Source organism: Schistocerca piceifrons, chromosome 8 (assembly GCF_021461385.2).
Source record: "Schistocerca piceifrons isolate TAMUIC-IGC-003096 chromosome 8, iqSchPice1.1, whole genome shotgun sequence".
Classification (NCBI taxonomy): Eukaryota; Metazoa; Arthropoda; class Insecta; order Orthoptera; family Acrididae; genus Schistocerca; species Schistocerca piceifrons.
The window spans coordinates 19,744,180-19,768,742 of NC_060145.1; the positions used below are offsets into that span (position 1 = coordinate 19,744,180).

General features: G+C 40.7%; 1 protein-coding gene across 3 annotated transcripts in view; it reads left to right on the forward strand.

Moving 5' to 3' along the window:
- The window catches only part of LOC124711589 (trichoplein keratin filament-binding protein), a 313,083-nt gene that overhangs the window by 246,394 nt on the left and 42,126 nt on the right, over positions 1–24,563 (forward strand). For all 3 annotated transcript variants that reach the window (XM_047241740.1, XM_047241738.1, XM_047241739.1), the window contains one exon: positions 14,468–14,573. In XM_047241740.1, the coding sequence (XP_047097696.1) occupies positions 14,468–14,573 (106 nt within the window). The remainder of the gene's footprint in view (positions 1–14,467; positions 14,574–24,563) is intronic.

Below are 24,563 nucleotides of genomic sequence, written 5' to 3' on the forward strand. Positions count from 1 at the left end.
TCACCATCTCCAAACCTTCCAGGAATTTCTCACTTCCAGCCTTGCCTCTCAATCCTTCTTAAAAAACCGTAATCCTACTCCCAACATCACCACTGCTGAAACCCAGGCTATCCGTGATCTGAAGGCTGACCGATCCATCGTCATTCTTCCAGCGGACAAGGGTTCCACGACCGTGGTACTTGATCGTTGGGAGTATGTGGCTGAGGGACTGCATCAGCTTTCAGACAACACTACATACAAAGTTTGCCAAGGTAATCCCATTCCTGATGTCCAGGTGGAGCTTCAAGGAATCCTCAGAACCTTAGGCCCCCTACAAAACCTTTCACCTGACTCCATCAACCTCCTGACCCCACCGACACCCTGCACCCATACCTTCTACCTACTTCCTAAAATTCACAAACCCAATCATCCCGGCCGCCCCATTGTAGCTGGTTACCAAGCCCCCACAGAACGTATCTCTGCCTACATAGATCAACACCTTCAACCCATTACATGCAGTCTCCCATCCTTCATCAAAGACACCAACCACTTTCTCGAACGCCTGGAATCCTTACCCAATCCGTTACCCCCAGAAACCATCCTTGTAACCATTGATGCCACCTCCTTATACACAAATATCCCGCACGTCCAGGGCCTCGCTGCGATGGAGCACTTCCTTTTACGCCGATCACCTGCCACCCTACCTAAAACCTCTTTCCTCATTACCTTAGCCAGCTTCATCCTGACCCACAAATTCTTCACTTTTGAAGACCAGACATACCAACAATTAAAGGGAACAGCCATGGGTACCAGGATAGCCCCTTCGTACGCCAACCTATTCATGGGTCGCTTAGAGGAAGCCTTCTTGGATAACCAGGCCTGCCAACCCAAAGTTTGGTACAGATTTATTGATGACATCTTCATGACCTGGACTCACAGTGAAGAAGAACTCCAGAATTTCCTCTCCAACCTCAACTCCTTTGGTTCCATCAGATTCACCTGGTCCTACTCCAAATCCCATGCCACTTTCCTTGATGTTGACCTCCACCTGTCCAATGGCCAGCTTCACATGTCCGTCCACATCAAACCCACCAACAAGCAACAGTACCTCCATTATGACAGCTGCCACCCATTCCACATCAAACGGTCCCTTCCCTACAGCCTAGGTATAGTAGCAAACGAATCTGCTCCAGTCCGGAATCCCTGAAGCATTACACCAACAACCTGAAAACAGCTTTCGCATCCCGCAACTACCCTCCCGACCTGGTACAGAAGCAAATAACCAAAGCCACTTCCTCATCCCCTCAAACCCAGAACCTCCCACAGAAGTACCCCAAAAGTGCCCCACTTGTGACAGGATACTTTCAGGACCTGGATCAGACTCTGAATGTGGCTCTCCAGCAGGGATACGACTTCCTCAAATCCTGCCCTGAAGTGAGATCCATCCTTCACGAAATCCTCCTCACTCCTCCAAAAGTGTCTTTCCGCCGTCCACCTAACATTCGTACCCTCTTGGTTCATCCCTATGAAATCCCTACCCTCTGGCTCCTACCCTTGTAACCGCCCCCGGTGTAAAACCTGTCCCATGCACCCTCCCACCACCACCTACTCCATTCCTATCACCCTGAAGGTGTACACAATCAAAGGCAGAGCCACATGCGAAAGCACCCACATGATTTAACAACTGACCTGTCTACACTGTGAAGCTTTCTATGTGGGAATGACCGGCATCAAACTGTCCATTCACATGAACGGACACAGGCAGACAGTGTTTGTTGGTAATGAGATCACCCTGTGGCTAAACATGCCTTGGTGCACGGCCAGCACATCTTGGCACAGTATTACACTGTCCGGGTTATTTGGATACTTCCCACTAACACCAGCCTATCAGTACTCCGGAGATAGGAACTTGCCCTTCAGTATATCCTCTCTTCCCGTTACCCACCTGGCCTCAACCTCCACTAATTTCAAGTTGCCGTCGCTCATACCTCACCTGTCATTCAACAACATCTTTGCCTCTGTACTTCCGCCTCGACTGACATCTCTGCCCAAACTCTTTGCCCTTACATATGTCTGCTTGTGTCTGTATATGTGCGGATGGGTGTGTGTGTGTGTGTGTGTGTGTGTGTGTGTGTGTGTGTGTGAGTGTATACCTGTCCCTTTTTCCTACTCTAAGGTAAGTCTTTCCACTCCCGGCATTGTAATGACTCCTTACCCTCTCCCTTAAAACCCACATCCTTTCGTCTTTCCCTCTCCTTTCCTCTTTCCTGATGAAGCAGCGTGGGTTGCGAAAGCTTGAATTTTGTGTGTGTGTTTATGTTTGTTAGTGTCTCTATCAACATACCAACGCTTTCATTTGGTAAGTTACATCTCTTTGTTTTTAGATATATTTTTCCCATGTGGAATGTTTCCCTCTATTATATAAATACACAGTGAAGTATTGTCACTTCAATTACTGTAATAAACTCCATTAATATGATTTGCTTGTATGTTGTCTAGCTATCAGAGAAAGCAGCTTCCTAGGCACCCTGTAAGATACGAGTGGGCAGGATCCCACCGAAAGTGTTCACTAATGATGGCATTTGTAGGGGGGGGGGGGGGGGATTCAAAAAGAAAGAAAAGCATGTGGACTAATGGACGAGAAGAGTAAATAAATAAAGTGTGATAAAAACATCATGGAGAAAGGAAAAACTGTGTGTATTGGAAGGGGAGTGGGGGTTAGACTGACAGAGGCGAAGTCTGAGGCAGTTGTGGGGTGAGTGGACATATTATGGAGAAAGTTCCCAAGTCAACAGCTGGGGGGACCTTGGTGCTGGGTAGGAGGAAGGAAGTGGCCTGTGTGTTACAGCAGGCATTCAGGCTTTGCTGTAGAATGAGCCCACCAACTGGGTGCTGTTCAGCATACCAAAAGTGAAGTTTGTTTTACGTCCCTTCATATGTTCTGCCAGTCTGGCAGCAGTCATGTGATTTACAAACTAAGCTGCAACCACTGAGCTGCTTTCTATTTCGGCATGACAACCAACAAGGTGTCCGTTGCCAAGAGGCAGCTGGACCATCCAGTTGCTGAACGTACTGCCCAACACAATGTGCTTCACTTCAGTGACTGTTTCATAGTTGTGTGAATGTGTGTGTGTTTCCTACTTTAGAAGAATGTCTTTTGGCCAAAAAGTTAAATGTATAACAGTCTTTATGTTGTCCCTGTCTGCGATGCAGAATCTCTTCTATATGGTAACACTCTATCCTTTTGATAATAATGTATTCTCAGCAGCCAGAGATTGCAGTCACATGTGTGCGAGTTTCATTTGCCTGAGTGTGTGTGTGTGTTTACATTCTATCTCCAATGAAGGCCTTGTTGGCCAAAAGCTCGTTTTCTGACAGACTTTTTGTTGTGCCTATCTGCCACTCAGCATGTCTGCTATATGGTCAGTAGCAACTATCCTTTTCATAATATTGTTACATTCCATTCTGGATTTTCCATTGTTGAATTTTGTGTCATTCCAGCCAGGGTTTTCCATTGTTTTATGTTTGAGAAAATAATGCAACACGAGTATTTGAGAAATGAGATTAAAGGCCAGTATTTGCTTTGAAAGGTTGTACACAAATTTGCTTTAAACATACATAAACCTCATTTTTAACTTCATTATTCAGGTGAGTTCTAATGTTTTTTGGCTGTAGATTGTATCTGTAAACACCTTTGATAATTCTAGTATTTATTTACTAGTGATATATATGACTTTTGTTATTGCTCAGTCATTCTTACATTTGTGCCACTTCAGCTACTTCAGCATTTCAACTCAGACTCTTAGAAATAATTTCCCACCTCTAGATTGTTTATAGTTTATTGTAGCATGTGTCATAAATACATGTATATTAGTTGGTCAAAATTGTAGCATTATAGGTATTTTTCTTTTCAAATATAAACTGCAATCAGTCTTAGCCCTAATATTCACATGTAAAAATCATGTAAGCCAGAGAGGACATATTGTTTCATATTCATTGTCATGAAACCAATCATAGATGCTCCAAGCCACCTGAGGGGGTGCATTATCTTAGGAGATACAATCCCTTGTCAAGAACAATTCCTGCGCTATTGAATTATAACAGCCACCTAAACAGTTGTAGAACTACCATGTACCTCTCCTCTCATCATGACGATGTGGTATGTGGGAAACCATGCCGCAACAACTGTGTGCATTCAACCTTGCTTCAAAGTTGAGAAAAGACAGTCTGGATTGTACATGCCCCTGGATTTTCTTACATGTCTTGGGACTTAGAGTAATCCAGCAGTAGATAAATTGGTAGTACTGGTTCTGTATTCCTTGTATTAAGAGACCTTCATAGTTACAGTCACAAGTGGACTGGAAATAACAACTCTCAATGTATTATTGTTACACTGATATCATTGAGACCTCTAGAGGCACATTTAACTCAGCAGTTACTTCCATGGTAGTAGTTTTTATGTGCGAGGTACCTATAATCTGCAAAGAGTTTTTCTCTTACTGTTGTGTTTTACTGTTAAATTTTCTCATGGATTCTGTGTGCTACATAGGTACAGTTGCTCTAGATTCTCTTAGAGAATTTGTGGTTATTGTCACTTGTGTCTAACTAAAAACGTATCATCAATTTGCCCAGTTTTGAAAGTATACAAGGTTTCACATTATGATAGATCAACACCCCCATGTGAAGTTTACTGGTCTCCCATCGGGTGCCTCCCCAGGTGGCGGATAGGGGAATGCTCGCCAGGTAATGTGGATACTAGGGAAATAAAATACCCGGGGTGGACCAAAACCTGCAGCTGCTGCCTTGTAGTATATTAGCTTATCAAAGGCTGAGGGAGTTAACCCTGAAATCTTCAATTACGATAGGCCTAGCAAGCAAGTAAAAGAGCTTATTTGTAGTTGCTTTCAAGACACATAAGAGCCTCGGTAGATCAACACCACGCCACACTAGTCAGAGCACACCTGAAGTAGAAAAAGGCGATCTGAATGTACCCAGGGAAATGCGAAAACAAAAATAGTTGTCATATTTAACCTATTTTAATTCATTAGTGTACATGGAATTATATTTTTAGGTTAGTTACATTACAGAGAATATATGTGCACTGCATATGCATGTGCCATAAAAACAATAGGTTAAGTCCTCTACAATTATCCTAAAAACACCCTTTGGAAGGGTTACAAATTTTAACTATATGGGAATACTATACAAATATTTTCTAGAGAAATTTGTTGTAAGTAGCCCATCAAAAAGGAAAGGAATAATAATGTCCACTTTTATGATGAAGAAACAGGGCATGCATTGCTCTTCTTTAAAGTTGGCAGTAGTACAAGAAGGGGGCAACAAGTTAATCCCACTCCAAGGAACAGTTTTAAAAACACACCTAATGATGTAAAATTCCTAGCAAAATTAGCTTTGAAAAGAAACTGAAATTGGTGACTCCTCCTATTCCATAGGTATTTTTTTTTTAAACCTGTAACATACTTAGAGTAAAACAATAACTTACATACTAAAATTTCTCAAAAATTTATTATCTATTGTACTTTGTCACCTTAAAAGGCAGAAGGTATACCCATACTTAATCACATGTCTAGACCATCTTTGTGTTTTGCAGATGACATTGCTTTGTTTGCATGTCCTGGAGATAACCAATATAAATTAATGGAACATCAAGATATAGCAAATTTAAAAGTAGACCACAAAATCTGTTATACTGACACAAAAAGACTGCATAACGAACTTCTCATTAAGAAAATAGTAAAAATTAACAATGTAATCATATAACCAGTTGATGAATTTTTGTATTTAGAGAAGTTAAAGACACTGATTGAATGGACAGCAAAAGATACAAACAAAAGGGTAGAAATGGCCTGTAGTATTTTTAGTGTGCTAAGTAAGGAACAAAGTTTACCATCAGTGTGTGTTGCTAGTTTTGTCTTCTTGCAGTAAGACATGTACATGTGATATGAAAATCATTCAAATATAATACATAACAGAAAAATTGAAAGTTACTTAGCAAACAAGTGAATCACACAATCGAAATGACATAAACTTGAGCAGGACATGTACCCAGGCGAAAGTGTATGAGGTGAACCAAAGGAGTTCTTTCCTCGATGCCAGGAGATAAGTTGAGACAGAGATGATGATCTAATCAAAGGTGGCCTGATGACATGAGAAAAGATGAATAAGCAGCTTGGATGTGTGTACATGAAGACAACAATGCATGGAAAAGTTTGCAATTCATTATTGGATACAAGTATAGTCATCCTATTAACAGATGATGACAAAACATAATAGTATATATTTAACAGTACCCTTCAGTCCTGACAATTGTGGATATGTTTCTCTCCTGGCAAGTTCATTGTCAGTGGGGCTGAATAATGAAAGAATTTCATTAAAAGACCGTCACTGTGTCTCCTTTAGGCAGTACACCTAATCTGTGCCAGTAACTGTACTGATACTAGAGACGTCATAGATGTCAGTGATGGAGGTACTTTAGTAATTCAGCAGTCTATCTGTAGCCTCTGAACATTGAGTGCCCGTTTCCATGTTTCACTGGAACTGCGTTTGGAAGGATGGTGGTTCGAATTTATCCAGCCATTCTCGCGTCCGTCGGTCGTTGTAATTTAATATATTATTTATTGGTAATGTTGATTGTTGCCGACTCACATGGTTGGCCTTAATCAAAATATTTCATTCAATTCTGATTTACAATTAAATGCTTTTGTGAAGTTCTCCTTTTTTTTAACAATATTAAACTTGAGTGGAAATTATTTTTTACGTTAATGAATGTTAGACTCATTGAATCTTAAAGCATGAACATATAAGTTGAACAATGGAATAAACTTTTCATATTAATTTCCTTGGCTAGTCAGTTCACTTTGAAGCAAAAAATCTTTAGTTATTAATTACAATTGCGGCCCACACACGTACGAGAGTATTTCTTCTTACCTCCGTTAACCATTGCATTGTAGTTGTAGTCTGAGTCTGGCTCTTGGCTATTGTACTGAAAATAAGAATCTTAAAGCTATGTATTTTCTGCAGCGTCGGGCGGCTGTGGAGAAAAATGTATGTTATGTTAATAGCAGGCGAGTTTTTTGCTTCCGCTAAATTTTATAAGTTAATATCGCCACATAATGGCGTCATTGGCTGCATCGGCCACTGCGATTGTTGTACTGTAAATTACTCGAATGCAGGTTAATTCAAGGAAGGCAGACATGAAATCAGGATCACCTCTTACAAGTTAAAAGTTCACAATAATATTATATCAATATATTATCTGCGTAATTAGTACAAATATGCTTGCATTTGCCAGCACTCGCAAGATGTCTGTCTACACGCAACCAAGACAAGAGAAGAAGTGAAGAGAACTAAAAAATTAACAAAAGAGCGTATCTAGTAGTCTCTTTAGATCATTTTGTTATATTTCTTTGCCCTTGAAACTTACACAGAGAAATTATTATAATACGGGTACATGATAAAAATGTATATTATTCAATTTTTAAATGTCTCTTCTTTATAAATACTGTTTTTTAAGTATTTTTGTATTATTTCAAAGGGGACACTATACCATCCAGATTTATGCTTTCCGTGGCTTCACTAATTTACTTGAGGCAAATGCTGGAATGGTTTATTTGAAAAGTATACAGCCCATTTCCTTGATCATCCTGCATCTCTAATGACCTTGTTGTCATTGACAGGATGTCAAACACAATCTTCCTTTCCATATGTTGCTAAACATGTAGTAACTGTTGTTGCGTAAAATTACTGTTGTGTAAATCTGATCTCTACAGGTTCCATGAGTAGACTGATGAATAGGAGTTCATGCAGTACGAGGGCTGTTCGAAAAGTACCCAACCTTACTTTTTATTGTCGAAACCCGTAATGGTATTGGCACGTGTATGCTACATATGTTTGTAGGCATATGTAGTACGCATGCCTGATCTTTTTTTTCCAATTACAGATACAACTAGTCACTTGCTAGACGTTGACAAGTGAACATTTGTAAGTGGTAGTCATCGGATTGTGTGTTGTGGGCCAAATGACAGAAAAAGTGAAACAAAGTTATTGCATCAGATTTTGTTTGAGGCTTGGCAATTCTCAGATTGAATCAAGCTGCAAGATTCAACAAGTTTTGAAATACCATGTAAGGGCACTAATGATACAGGATAGATTAATCATGATCAGAGAACTCGAAGATAAGGTTAAAATTAATATTGGATGCATTTTAATGGAACATTTGGACTTCAGGAGGAGTTCAGCAAAATTTGTGCTGAAGTTGCTGACAACTGAGCAGAAGCAATTTTGTTCGAAGATCGCATAGGACTTCCTGGATACTGTGAACAGTAACCCCAACTTTCTTACCACAGTGATTACAGGTGATGAGTCATTGGTTTTTGGGTATGACCCAGAAACTGTCATCACAATGAAAGCATTCGTCGTCTCCGAGACCCAAAAAGTTAGGCAGGTCCACAACAATGTGAAGTCGTGCTGGCCATCTTTTTTGACTCCAGTGGCATGGTCCATCACAAGCATGCCCCAATGGTACTAATATCAATAAGAAGTACTACCCAGAGGTTCTGCATCACCTTCATGAAACAGCGAGATGCAAACAGCTGGACCTGTGTGGGCAGCAGGCAGTTTGGGTCTTCACTATGATAATGCATCTTCTCAGCATTCTCAGTTAATTCAATTCCCTGCCCGCCCCCCCCCCCCCCCCCCTCTTTCTTTTTTTTCCCACACACAATACGACTGTGATTTGTCAGCCTCCCTTTTCCCCTGACAGCATCAAGTGACTTCTGGCTTTTCCCTAAACTGAAAAAGACTCAGTAAGGGTCCAGATTTCAGGATAGGGAAGACGATATACAGAATTCAACAGAGCAGCTGCACACCATTCCAAAAGAGTATTTCCAGCAATGCTACTAGCAGTGTCAATAGTTTTGGGAGAGGTTTGGAAAATCTGAAGGGAACTATTTTGAAAGTGACTAGTGTCAAACAGTTGTATCTGAATAAAGATTGATATTATAAATAAAAGTCAGATAATTTTTGAATAGCCCTCATATATACTTTCAGCAGCATATGAAAGTAGGTGATTGGTGCTGAAACCCTACAGAGGAATATACCATGTTGTTTACTTTTTAGTGAGATTGGTGAGGTTCCCAAATTTTCTCCATTGTACGTATCAACATAGTCTTTGATGGCATACATACATTCATTAGCCTCTGAAGAATTTCAATACAACACAATTTGGTCCTTCTTTATGTAAAATACCACCACTTCAGTTGTGACAGATTAGCTTATTACAGTGTCGACTAGGAAAAGTAAACCCAATGCTGCTAGAAAACCAAGATAAATATACCTGTCATTGTGTGTTAGGAAAATGTTTTGTTGAACGTATAACTGAACTATCACTGCTGATCTGATGCTTGTTACTGTGAGCTTCCTGGAGTAACATCATGACCCTCATCTAAGGATAAAATATCTTTTATGCCATCTGTATTTGAATTCTGTAAACCCAGTCCTCCCTATTTTTGTGTTTATTCATTTGCATATTGTGTTTTCTGTAAGAAGAAGGATATATAAAGGGTGTCTCAAAAGAAAGTATATACATTTGATTCATCAAAATAAGTACAGATTGAAGTCTATCGACAAAAATCTTTATTTATTATTGAAATATATAGTTTAGGAATTGATTTCTTAAAAGCAATGTCATTTAAATGCAACCCAGTTCACCTACAGGACTCACTGAAATGATGAACAAACTTTTGCATCATGGCACAGCGTATAGACACTGGGACAGCTGCCATTTCGCTATGGATATTTGCTTTCAGACGCTCCAGAGAGGTCGGATTATTAACATACGCTGTAGATTTGACATATCCCCATAAGAAAAAATCTGTGGGGCTCAAATTTGGACTGCATGGGGACCAATTGATGTCATCCTTCCTGGAGATCAGTTCGCCAGGGAAAATTTAATGAACTCGCTGTATACATGCATGGGATATGTTTGATGTGGCTCTGTCTTGCTGGAACCAGTTATTTTGTTATAACCAGGAAAGTTTGCAATTCAGGCACCAAAAAGTAATTTAATATCATCACATAATGTTCCGAATTCTGCATGACTGCTCTCGTCCTGAAAAGAAATATGGGCCAGTTATGCTCTAAGCTGACATTGCAGCCCATACGGCAACTTTTGATGAATGGAGGAGTTTCTCATGCTTCTGTTTAGGATCATTGCACTTAAGTTGCACTTTAAGTTTTGCTTATTGACACGACTACTCACGGGAAAATCAGCCTTTACAGAAAACAATATGTTTATAAATGAAGGAGACTCCATCACATCATTAACTGCAGCCTATGCCTGCATCCTTAGGCTTTAATTCTTGCACTAACTGGATTTTGTACGGGTGCAGTTTAAGGTTTTTTGGAAGAATTAGGTGCAGTGATAATCTATGCACATTTAAAGAACTTGCACACTTATGAATGGAGAGGTTAGGATCATCACGAACAGACTGATTTACATTCTTGATTATGTTGGTCACCCAGATTTGAGTTTGGCCAGTGTTGAACCGATCTCCTCAAACATTTTGATCCATTTCTGGATAAGGGGAGCACTTAAGGAACATCATGTACATTATGCTATCCGTGATCGCTGCAAAATTTCCGCCATGCTACAGTCAGCGAATGACCATTTTTTGAAAATTCTGGCACACTTGACTAATGAATTCTGAAAGGCCAAGCACTCTCCTCCAATTTGTGCAGAGAGCTCCTCAAATATAAACTTCCTTTTGAGGTGTCCTGTATAATGCAGTCTCTTCCTAGGGCAGTATGAGGAAACTTGCTAAAAGCCATATCAGTACCAGATTAGTGGTTGTTCATCTTGCCGATTTAATCAGAATTTTTCTTATCTGAATGTACAACGAACCAGCCATTTGAGTTATGTTGTGCAAGTAGGTGTCAACAGGCCCTTAGTATGCTCTTGTATCTAGTCTTGACAATAGAAATCACATAACTCAAACAATGGAAAGTCCAGGATGGAATAACAACAGTATTATGAAAAGGGTAGTTTGCTACTCACCTTACTGAGAAGTGCTTGATCCGTAAACAGGCACAACAAAAAGACTGCTATATATTCAAGCTTTCAGCCAGAAGGCGTTCTTCTGAAGTAGAGAACACACACATGCTGGCCACAAGCTTAAGTACTTCCCATTCCCTATCTACCTATCCCCTTCCCTGCTCTCGCTCCAGCACCATGCAGCCTTCTATTTATTTTATTTACACATCTAGTTCCATTGGGCCAAATTGAGGAGGCAAATCTCCAAGGTCATGGAATGTGTCAGTACATGAAATTACAATATGAAAGTAATGACAGATAAAATAAAATGTTTATGAACACAACACAATCAACAACATAATAACAAGTGTCAGCTTGTGAATCATCAACAAAACATCATGGATAAGGGCTTTCAGAGCCAAAGTTCCACTTGATGACTGCACGACATGAAGCTTTATGCCTTGCCTGGGCCGTCAACACCGACGTTGGACTATTGATGACTGGAAACATGTTGCCTATTCGAATGAGTCTTGTTTCAAGTTGTATCGAGCAGATGGATGTGTATGGGCCTGGAGACAACCTTATAATTCCATGGACCCTGCATGTGATCGGGTGACTGTTCAAGTTGGTGGAGGCTCTGTAATGGTGTGGGGCATGTGCAGTTGGAGTGATATGGGACCCTGATACATCTAAATACAACTCTGACAGGTGACACATATGTAAGCGTCCTGTCTAATCACCTGCATCCATTCATGTCCATTGTGAATTCCAACAAACTTGGGCGGTTCCAGCAGGACAATGTGACACCCCACATGTCCACAATTGCTACAGAGTGGCTCCAGGAACACTCTTCTGAGTTACACACATCCTCTGGCCACCAAACTCCCCAGACATGAGCATTATTGAGCATATTGGGGATACCTTGTAAAGTGCTGTTCAGAAGAGATCTCCACCCCCTCATATTCTTACAGATCGATGGACAGCCCTGCTGGATTCGTGGTCTCAATTCCCTCCAGCTCTACTTCAGACATTAATCCAGTCCATGCCGTGTCGTGTTGCTGCAGTTCTGCATGCTCGTGGGAGCCTTACATGATATTCAGAAGGTGTACCACAGTTTCTTTGGCTCTTCAGTGTTGTCTCCTGTATATGGTGAATAGCAATATGCCCTTTTCTTAAAACACGTAAGCCAAGGTCACTTGAGTAAAGTCTCTCATTGTATCATAATAAAGTAAATAAATTCTTGTTTTGTTGAGTGTGCAAGAGTTGTTCAGTAAATAATGCACCAAAACAATTTTTTTCTCAGAGCATATTTATTCATAGGAGTTAGAATTTGGCGACAGTATCAGTCAACATTTTTTTATATGTATTGTTTTCTATATAGTTCCCAGTGCATTCTATAGCCATATGTCAGTGTTGTGTAAGAGCATGTATTTCCTGTTGGTAGCAGCTCTTGCCCTTTGTGCATAGTTGTGTTTTCAGTGCATCTTCAAAGTTTACTCCATATCAAGCAAACACATGAGTGGAGCAGCCTTCAGTTGCAGTATTAATGCTTTATGGCATTCTGGTTTTTGGAGTATACAGTGTATTTGTAGGTTCTGTCATTAGCCAATGTATTATTATCTTGAAGAAGCACTTGTTGCTATCCAGATAAACAAGGTGACTGTTTTAAACTTTTATTTATGAATTACAAATAAGGTGGATCGTGACCTAAATGAAATTCTGTGGTCCTAAAGACTTAGCACTGGCAGTGAGTGGAACCTGATTGGGTGTTTCCTGCCGAGGAGAAAGTGTAGGCAATGAGAAAAGATAAAAACTTTTATTGAAGTCCAATTGACTTTATGCAGAATACGAACCCAGAACCCGCAATGATGAGGAAAACGATACAGACCTTAATTGGTCCAAACAGATAGAAGTCTGAGGGTGCCAGGTCTGGGCTATAGGCTGATTGAGGCAGTGATGTCCATCCCAGTTTGATGATGTGCGCCCAGGTTCTGACGGTTGTATGTGGCTGTGCATTGTCGTGTTGGAGAAAAATTTCTTTTTGATGCTTGTCAGACCAAACACGTCGTAAACAGTTTTTGAGTTTGTCCTGAGAGTTAATATATGTGTCTGAATTAATGCTTTACCCTTTTTGTAATGCAAACACATCCATGAGAATGTCATCATCACTATCTCGAAAGACTGTCTTCATTAATTTGTCAGCAGAGGAAGCTATCTTGAATTTCTTCTCATTTTGTGATTGAGGATGGTGCCACTCCTGTGACTGCCTTTTTGTTTTTAACTCATAGTGAGGCACCCAAGTGCCAAATCACTTCAAACTTTTCCAACATTTCAGATGAAACTGCTTTTCTTTGGACCTTGTGGTCTGTTTTCATGGAACCCATCTTTAGCACGCATTTGAATATCCATGAGTCTCAGTCAAAAAAATCACTTAAATGAGGTTGTTTCCAAATAGTGTGTCCTCCCTATATTAATACATGGCTTTGAAACTTGGATTTGAAACAAGTTTTTCGAAAGCAAAATAACAGGAGTTCAGGATGTTGCAGAAAAGTGTAAAGACTCTAAAATAGGAATGGGCAAGATATATCACATGAAGAAATGATGGAAGGAAGACAGGAGACAACAAGGCAGACCACCCAATCATTGAATAAAGAACTGAAGAAAGTAACAGGCACCAACTGAAAGAGGACAGAAGAAGGCAGAGATAGAGAGACAACAAAAGGTTGAATTCGGAGAACTCACTAGTACATGTAGGGTGTTTCAAACTCTTTGTGACAAATTTCTTGGGATGATGTATCATGCCATGGGGAACAAGTATTGTTAGAGACAGAATGTTTGCCCATGCTTTTCAGTGATGCTAGGCATCCTTTAGTATTTGCTGGTCCTCAAACAAGATTTCACAGAACTAACAGTGTCTGCTAACCATGTGTGTTGCATCCACATACTACCCACCACAGAAAATTGAGATTTTCCACAAGAAAACCATAAGAATGGGTGTCTCAAAGTGAAAGATGTTTCATAAATGAATCAGAAACTTCAGTTTTGCCTTACATGTGGAGCAGGTGACTTGATAGGCAACACAGATTGCGTGTGAATGCCAGAGAGTGTCTACTCCCTGTCATCTCTCATATGCATGACTAATCTTAAATGGCGCCTAGCATTGCCAGAAAGCATCAGCAAACATTTTGTCTCTAACAGAAGTGGTTTCTCATGACGTGGTCTATCAACCCCAGATGTTTGTTGCAAGGACCTTGAAATGTTCCTTAATTATCTATTGAATGACTCGCTATAATTTAGTATTAAAGTGTTGTGACAATGCTTTCTTCTTTGTTTACCATATTTGAATTTTTTTTACGAAACATTTCAGCTCTTGATCAGTGAAGACTGTTATGTTACATGATCTTTGAATAATTTCTGAAACAGTGCTTAATGTTGCAGTGAAGAAGCACGGTTGATGTGGCAAAAGCAGGAATCTCGTTGGAAAGCCGAAGAGCAGGCCAGAGAAGTGCTGATGTTACAAGTCCTCCAGGCTGTGCAACAGCAGGTACATCTGTCGCAGCAGCATGACTGTATGGTTTATGTTGTGAAATGTTGATGTCATGGCATCATATTTCTTCTCTGCTCCTAGCATGTAATTTTATGTACATGGGCAATGGCAAAACCCATTTATATGTGACGGAAAGTGAAAAGTTTCCTTACACCAAAATAACACTTAATAATTTATTATCTAATCCCCTTTTAGCTGGGTACACTTTGATCTGCATGTATCAAGTGAGCAGATTACATGCTTTAAGTGTTAGTTTGTAATGTCCAGAAATATCCATGCATGGTTAGCATAAGCTCTTTACTTGACTCGGAATGTTTTCCAGCCACATGTTTGTTTGGATATGATAATAGGTGAGCCAATCTTATGAAAGGAGTGAATGTTCCAACAATTTGCACCCCATTTCTCCTCCCTCCCAGCTGTAATGCCTTGGTCACTCCTCGGCCAAGTACTTTTTGGAGAGAGAGAAAGTAACACAAGATTTCTTTTTATGAAAGCTTATCTAAAAAGATTTCTTGATCATGGAAATTTATTGATAACTTTGCATAATGCCTTCAAAGTAGATTTTCATTTTATTCTTTTTATTTTGACAGTTAGCATATGATGATCAATTTTTGTTCAGTTAACTTCATATTTCTAACACGATAAATCAGTAAACCACCTTGACCCTGGGAAGTCTGACAAAATTTAACAAGTGGCAATAATGCAATGTCCATACTCAACAAGTGACTGTACACATTTGACTGTTTTCTACAGTAGCTCCGTGTGGACTACTGTTCTAACACTGTCCTACGAAAGCACACAAGCATGTGGCATTGTCAACTGTGGGCACGTAAATACGTATGTAATAAATTGCTTGGATACGAAGCTGTTACATTTTAAATAACAATGTAGAAGACAGGAAAAGTAGAGAATACATATAAACATTAGGCATTGAAGTTATTTTAATTGGCAGTTGTTTAAATATCGTTAAAATAGTACACATAGTCAGTTCTACTTTTATGGGCAGAATTCAGTATGTGTACTTTGACCCCCATGTTCCAGCAAAGCCAACTAACAAATTTCTGGAAACTGAAAATCTAACTGAAATATTTCATAAAAATGTTATTTTAGTAAAAGTCTAGATTTTTGTGATCAGAAAAATTAGAATAAGAGAATAACACTGAATTTTCAAAAGGACTATATTTGGAGATTTGAATACGTCTAGAGTTGCACTAAGTTCTCAGAAAGAGGGGTCGTTTATTAGAATAAAGAAACTAAAGACTTTGAAAGAAGGTTGTGTGTAGATCACAGTACTGGACGGTATTTACAACTGCAGTAAATAACAAATGCAGTGGGTACACCTACATAAGCTTTATTAGCTGACATAAATATATGCAGCTGCCTTGGACCATGACTAAAGTCACACTATTCTTTCTATGCATAGTCTAAAGATCATTCTCTTCTCATGGCAGAGGGCTCTGGAAATGGCACTAAGATCGATACTCACACAGGGCTTCCTACTGGTAATGAGGAGGAGCACTGTGGGTTGTTGCATTGCTGTGTGTTGTTGCGTCGCTGTGTGTTGTTGCGTCGACGTGGGCAACTGGATTGGCCATGTTGTAACTTGCACATTTCTCAAGTGATTGTCATAATTGATGTGTAAATAGATGACATGGTAGTGTACCAGGTGTGCTGCGGTGGATATCATGGTTGGTCGTAGCTTGGCGTGGATGGCCAAGTCAGAGGCGATGGTGGTGGTGATAGAACAGCGGGAGTTTGGTCATTGAGAGACGACTGTGCTGGTGGGAAAGGAAGTTGCAGCATGCCTTGATCGACAGTAGCACTGACCGAGGTGTCATCCTCAGGATGTGGTACCTTGTAGAACCCAGGTAGGCTTGAGATGGGAGAGGGAGACTGTCATGGGCTTGCAGTGAAGCATGATAACAAATGGCTGTGGCCCGCATTGGAGTACCAGATATGGACTAGTGTGTGGCAATTGCAGAGCTGTCCGAACTGTGTCATCGGTCACTGTGAAATATTCACAAGTAGAGAGCTCTTTGTGTACGAGTACTGTGGGGGTTGTATGGGGAGCCAGAGGTGGCAAGTGCATCTTCTGAGTGGTGTGACGAACATGCAGTGAGTGTGCCAGTGGGTCCTGTTGTTGGGCATCATTAATAGGTCCTGCAAAGACAGCTGGTGTGACTAGTGGTTTCCCATACATCACCTTTGCTGGGGAGATACGTAAATCTTCTTTATATGGGGAGCAGATCCAAGGAGAATCCAGGGCAGCACTTCCATCCACGAAACATTGTGGTACGTTAGGGCTGCTTCGTGGTCCTGTGTCACTTCTCAATGAGGCCATTGCTCTGCAGGTGATATGCTGTTGTCCACACGTGGGCATTGAAGACATCTGACTCAAACTGGCAGCCCTAATAAGTGGCAACCAGATCGAGCACACCAAAATGAACAATTCGAGGTTTCCATGAAGGTACATGCAACCATTTCAGCGGTGTTGTCACATAAGGAAGTTGCTTCAACCCAATGAGATGTTCTGTTGTTGATCAAAAGTGGGTAACGGAATCTGTCAGAATCCTTGAGTGGTCCAACAGTGTCCAAGTTGACATGACGGAATCTCATCTTGGAATAGGGAACCGCTCGAATTGTGGCTGGGTATGGCAGTTCGTTTTTGGACACTGGCATGGAAGGCAACTCTGCACTCAGTGATGGCCATCACACTTGACATCAGATTACACAAACATGTCTGTCACTAATTGTACAAACGCTTTGTTACTCAGGTGGCTGAAGTTGTGTAGTCTGTCAAACATTTTAGACACATAGTGATCGAAACTGTGAACTTTGACTCTGTCTTGAGAAACGTCTCGGAGCAGTGTTATATTAGTGGAGAGGAGAGTGCAATGTTCAATCTACAGGATTTTAACCATATCATTAAGATGATCAGTGATGATGGAGCCCTTTCCTTGCTTGGCTACCATAAGTTAATAATCATACTACAGAAATATCACACAGATTTGGGACAGATAGTCGGTGATGATGTGGTCTATGCTGTGAATGTGACGCACATCAGTAGTACACTGCACGATGAGGTCTAAGTGTCTGTACTGCCGAGATATGGCATCTTTGGAGGGATTTCTAATGGTGTTGACCAGTGGCTTATGGTCATTGGCTTATGGTCAGTGTCTTCTCGAAAATGTTTAGCACCCATACACACAGCGAAAAGCTCACTGTCGGAGGCCGACAATTTACGCTGAGACTGTCAACGATCTGCTGAAGTACCACAATCACCATAGATTTTCTAGCATCAGTGGTGAGTGTGAGATGAGCTTCTGGGTTTGGGGGGGGGGGGGGCGAGAGAGAGAGAGAGAGAGAGAGAGAGAGAGAGAGAGAGAGAGAGAGGGAGGGAGGGAGGGAGGGAGATTGGTGGTCTGCATCAAGCTGTTCTTCGCTTCATGTGATGCCTGTGTCTGTGATAAAAATTGAGAATCCTGAGAAGGAAATGATGCAAGTCATGGTAAGTTTCGAGAAGAGGCAAGTTTTTAAGCATGTCAATTCGTTCGGTGATTGGCTTAATGCTGGACGCATTACATGTGTGACCAATAAACATTACTTCTAACTGATGTAGCTGTGACTTGGCTTCATTCATGATAATAGTACCCTGCTGCAGCGTGGTTAGAAATTGTTCTAGGTGAACTGTGTGCTTCTCTGAGGAACATGAGAAAACCAAATTATCATCAAGATTCATATAACAAAAGGGGAAGTGATGGAAGAGGCCGTCAATGAACTGATACAATGTTTGACTAACATTCTTTAAGCCATAAGGTGTAAGAAGGTATTCGTTAAGTCTGATTGGTATTATGATGGCAGCCTTTTGTATAACGTCAGGGCGCATCGAAATTTGTACATCTACATCTATATCTACATGGTTACTCTGCAATTCACACTTAAGTGCCTGGCAGAGGGTTCATCGAACCATTTTCATACTACTCTACCATTCCACTCTCGAATGGCGCGTGGGGAAAAAAGAACACCTAAATCTTTCCGTTCGAGCTGTGATTTCTCTTATTTTATCATGATGATCATTTCTCCCTACATAGGTGGGTATCAACAAAATATTTAGGCATTCGGAAGAGAAAGTTGGCGATTGAAATTTTGTAAATAGATCTAGCCGCAAAGAAAACCGCCTTTGCTTCAGTGACTGCCACCCCCAACTCGCGAATCATCAGTGACACTCTCACTCCTATTGCACGATAACATGAAATGAGCTGCCCTTCTTTGTACTTTTTCGATGTCCTCCATAAATCCTACTTGGTAAGGATCCCACGCCGCACAGCAATATTCCATCAGAGGATGGACAAGTGTAATGTAGGCTGTCTCTTTAGTGGGTTTGTCGCATCTTCTAAGTGTTCTGCCAACAAAGCACAGTCTTTGTTTCGCTTTCCCCACAATATTATCTATGTGGTCTTTCCAATTTAAGTTGCTCGTTATTGTAATTCCTAGGTATTTAGTTGTTTTGACAGCCCTTAGATTTGTACGATTTATTGTATACCCAAAATTTATCGGATTTTTTTAGTACCCATGTGGATGACCTCGCGCTTTTCTTTGTTTAGTGCCAATTGCTACTTATTGCACCATACAGAAATTCTCTGTAGATCATTTTGTAATTGGAATTGATTGTCTGATGATTTTACTAGACGGTATTTACAGCGTCATCTGCAAACAATCTAAGGGGGCTGCTCAGATTATCATTTATGTAAATCAGAAACAGCAGAGGGCCTATGACACTACCTTGCGGATTGCCAGATATCACTTCTGTTCTACTCAATGATTTACTGTCCATCACTATGAACTGTGACCTCTCTGACAGGAAATAACTAATATAGTCACACAACTGGGACAATACTCCATATGCATGCAATTTAATTAATAGTCAGTTGTGAGGAATGGTATCAAAAGCCTTTTGGAAATCTAGGAATATGGAATTGATCTGAGATCCCTTGTCAACAGCACTCATTACTTCATGGGAATAAAGAGCCAGCTGTGTTGCACAAGAATGATATTTTCTGAATCCGTGTTGGTTATGTATCAATAAGTCATTTTCTCCAAGGTGATTCATAATGTTCAAGTACAGTATATGCTCCAAAATCCTACTGCAAACTGAGGTCAGTGATATGGGTCTGTAATTCAATGGGTTACTTGTATTTCCCTTCTTGAATATTGGTGCGACTTGTGCTACTTTCTAGTCTTTAGGAACAGACCTATCGTCAAGTGAGCGGTTGTATATGATTGCTAAGAAAGGCGCTGTTGTGTCTGCATACTCTGAGAGGAACCTGATTGGTATACCGTCTGGACCAGAAGACTTACCTTTCTTAAGTGATTCGAGTTGTTTTGCAACACCTAAGATATCTACTTTTTGATTTGCAGGTAAGCATGTTTGCTGTTGATAACGCTAAAGATTGTTGCATCTGTGAGCACATGTGTAAAGTCTTGGAGATTCAGGCCAGGGTAGCTGCATGGATTATTCTAGAATTAAGAACTCTGTAGTTGCCATAAAGTCTTGTTTCACCATCTTTCTTGGGAAGAAGTTTAATTTGTGATGCCTAGGGGCTGTCGGATGGTGGACAATATCTGCATGTAAAAGTTCATGAATAGTGTTTTCAGTTGCTTGTAAATTTGCAGGGGAGAGGCAATGCGGTATGTGTCTGACAGGAGGACCATCTGTTGTCATAACCCTAAGCATCATACCGACGCGTACTGCACACGCATAAGCCCGAATGCAGGTGGTGGCTGGGACCAGTGCTCTGTCTGTTAACTAACACTGTAGTTAGTAGCATACCGACTATGAGGTGTGCATTGTTGTTAGTCAGCTATGCTGAGTGCTTCGCTGAGAACCATCTGGAGGCAGGTGGCAAGGGGAAGGGGGGCACCTCTTACGTGGTGGCCAGTTTTAAGTTATTGTTGACATCTAGCATTTGTGCGTGGCGCAGCAGAATGCCTGTGAAGTCCAGACCATGGCGGTGAGGAGGGTGCACAGTATAGGGTAGTAGCTGGCCCGTGTCAAATGAGCTCACTTATAAGTGTGCATACTGTTGCAGGTTCGGTTATTGACACTTTTATGCTGTGGTGGAGGTCAGAATTTTCATTGTGAAGTACTTGTGCTTCTGTGAAGAAGTCACTGTATTGCTGCTGAGAGGAGAGAATGCTTTGAATCGTGGACACGTAGTGGATTTTTTCTATCATAGATTCATGACTAGAAATATATCTGGCAGAATACATTGTAGTAGGTGTAGTCTAAGAGAATTGTCCTCAGACCGCAGCCGAGGTATTGTGGTGTGTTGACGCCACATGCACTATGTCAGGCAAAAGTTTGTGCTGGTGTAAAAAGTCCATGCCAATAACAGGCTTGTGCACATCCATGAGCTAAAATGTCCAGATGCATTATAAATCCAGTGTAAGCTGAACAGTGCACAAGATGATGCAATGGATGGAGATTTCTGAGTCATCTACTGAAGTGTAGACTAGTGGGCGTGCTGTTATAGAGCAGGGACTTGATATCAGAGCCGATATCAACAAGGAAGAATTGTTTTGTAGTTAGGTCTTGAACGAAGAGGCATTTGTCCGTGGGTACCGTAGAAGAGATGTGAGCCTGTGCACCGTGCAAGAGTGATAGGTGACTATGTTGTGATGAATGGCCTGAAGCATCTATTTCAGCCCGCTTGGGATCTCACATGTTTTTTGATATTTTCAAGCTGTCTGCCCATAGGTAGTATGACACCAGCGGACCGATGGTCGTGAAGAGGTCGCATTACTGGGTGTGACCTCATCTCTGGTAGGGGCAGGGTGTTCTTACTGTAGTAGACAATGAAGCATGATGTCACCCTCAGGTCACATTAAGCTGCTCAGCTGGCTGTGGTTGGCAATGAAGATGGTATCACCCATCTGCTGCCTGGTGTGTCATCATCCTGTTTGTTTATTAATCAACAGTGATGGATGATGAAGGACATACAATCAGTTAGCATGAGTCATTTCTCGAGAGGTTCAGACTTGTGTAGTCATTGCTAGTTGAAGTTCCATTGGTAGTTTAACCATCCATAGCATCCGTAGTACCACGTTTGGCACAGAGGGCACAGAGACATCGCCAGATGTGTCACAGAGTGTTGCCAAAGCCTCCTGTACTTGTTGTTCAGGGTTATGTGATAGGTGTTGTTGGAGTGCGAACTTCACTGCATCGAACTTGTTTGTTTGAGGCAGTGACAGTGTGACGTTACTGATGACTTCCGCTTGAACTGGTAGGTGGCAGAGTTAACTGACATATCTAGCATCACCACTGAGGACTCCTGTTGCCATAGAAATATTCACAATCGTCGTGAACCACAAAGGGCTGTTAGCGACATCAGAAGGTGGCAATTTGAGGAGAGTACTAAGCTTTGGACATGAAGTGAAGGCCGAATTTGCAGCATTGTCTCTTGCAGCAGGCAAGGTGGCTGCTGATTGTGCGTGAAGCCTGGTTTATTGTAATGAAATAGTAAATGTCTGGATGTTTGCATTTCATGCTGTGGAAGATGCAGGAGGCGCGCAACTTGTCACATGTATGTTGCACTCGGTTTCAAATGGGAGCATTGGCCGCAAAGGCACTATCCTTCAGATCTGAAAGCAGGTCCAGAATGTGAATCGACATATGTGACAATTGTTTGTGGCACGCAAATGGTTGATGCGGGTCGGTATGCGAATGTTCATATTACACGTGTGACATGGAAGGAGCAGATGATACAAAAATGTTGCTACAAACATTATGGGATCATTGTAAAACTATTGATAAACATAGTTGTACTCATGGCATGAAACTGGATTCACAAGTGATAGGCATTGTTGAGGTACAGAAGGTTCGATGATGTCTGTAGAATGTTGTGAGCTCATATGTAAGTAGTATTTTTATTCATATAAAAACAAAGCAGAAAAGGAAAAAAAATACTATGTATGTTAGGAGTGGCATTATAGCAAGTGGGGCTATCCCACCGTGGCATATTTTGATGAGAATGTTTACCGTAGCCTTGGTTGATGTTAATGATGTTGAGTCATCAGTGCACTCAATTTTTGACATTGTTTGTGTGCACTGAGAGCATGTCACATCCTGCACTGCAGTCCTTCCACCACTGCACTCCAGAAGCGATTTGCTGGTTTGGGCATTGTGTGGTGTTACATTGTCATAACAAAAAATGACGAAATTTTGAAGAATTGCGAATTTCACAACTGACTCGGGGTCACTGATGTGGGTGGTTCATAGTACAAGCTGTTATTTTATGACTGTCATAAGAAACTAATGCAGCAGATACAACTGAGTAAATTTTATTACCTGACATAATTACGTGCAGCTGCCTTGGACCAAAACTCAGATTGCACTACTCTCTCTCTGCACGGTCAAAAGATTGTTCTCTTCTTGTGGTTGGTTGGTTTTTGGGGGAGGTGGGGGGGAGAGCGGGGGGGGGGGGGGGTGTGACCAAACTGCTTGGTCATCAGTCCCTACTTCTTGTGGCAGAGGGCCTCTGGAAACTGCATGGAGATTAATACTTCCACGAGGTATGTCGATCATAAAACAAATAATTATTAGCTTGGCTGGACTTGAAAGTGCACGTGGTTTACTTTATATTTCTTTAAATAAAATGTTTCTACATGACTATGTATATTATTATTATTATTATCATCATCAGTAAAGTGTAAACTATACACTGAATAATAAGGTTTAGAAAATTGCACCTTGGAAATAATTTGGTAAGTTCCCATGTAAATAGTATTTTTATTCATGTAAAAAACAGGGAAAAAATATTATTTTTATTCAGGGTGGTGTTATAACAAGTGGGGCTATCCCACCTTGGCATATTTTGATGACAATGTTTAGTGTATCCTAGGTTGACATTAATGATGATCTCTTCAGGTACTGCATCTTGCATATTACGTATTATTCAGAGGTTCAGGCTGTCAACCAAATGAAAGTGTCCATCTTGATACCTGTTAAAATTTTATCAATGCTGTTGTTAAATATTCCAAAGAGAAGCTTTAAATAAATGTCTTCAATGTTTTTTTTTATTGTGTAAAGCCTACAAGGAAGTACACCATTCGCGGAGGTATACAAATACGAGCTCCTTGCAAGATGAGTGATTCATGTCACATGAATTAAAACAAAGTGCAGACTCGGTAGACATAAATGCTACATATAAATGGACAAGTGAAAAGTTCGAGAACAAAAGATAGCATTAAAAGTGTAGCTGAAAATGAATTTCTCATAATTGGCGATTCCATGTTGAAAAATGTCATAGTGCCAACCTGTGAAGTTGAAGCCTGCCCAGGAATTAGGTTCCATCAGTTCAGTAACTATTTTAAAAGCATTGCAAATTGAAGAGAAAACATCAAAAAAGAAGCGAACCAAAATTACAAAGCCGTTTTCTTCTATGTTGGGACAAATTCCCTTTGAGGATACAGTGAAGAGGAAATTATTAACAAATCAAAAAATATAATCTGATCAGCCAGAAAAATTTACCCTGCTTCCAGGATAGTGATCAGTGGAATCATAAACAGGAAGTTGATGAGTGACAGTTATATCAGTCGAATCAATTGCAGACTCAATGAGTGTTGTGACAGACTAGGTGCTATATTTATAAATTCAGATACGAGTTTGGGCAAGGAATGTCTAGCCAAGGATGGACTGCATCTAAACAGACTAGGATTGATGACCTTCAACAAAATGTTTATGGATATTTGCAAAGCCATTGAAACTAAGGGAAACTAATATTTACTGGAAGGGATGTAAAAGAAAAATGCCTATTAGCTGAAAAGAAAACTGATAAAGAGTGTCTACGAAAATGTATGTTTAATACCATTAAAACAAGCAAAAATTCTTATTTGATGCACTGGAATATAAATGGCTTAAATTCTAAATCTTCCAGCAGCCTAAGCTACAAACTCGATGAGTTACAATTCTTCCCACAGAATGTAAAA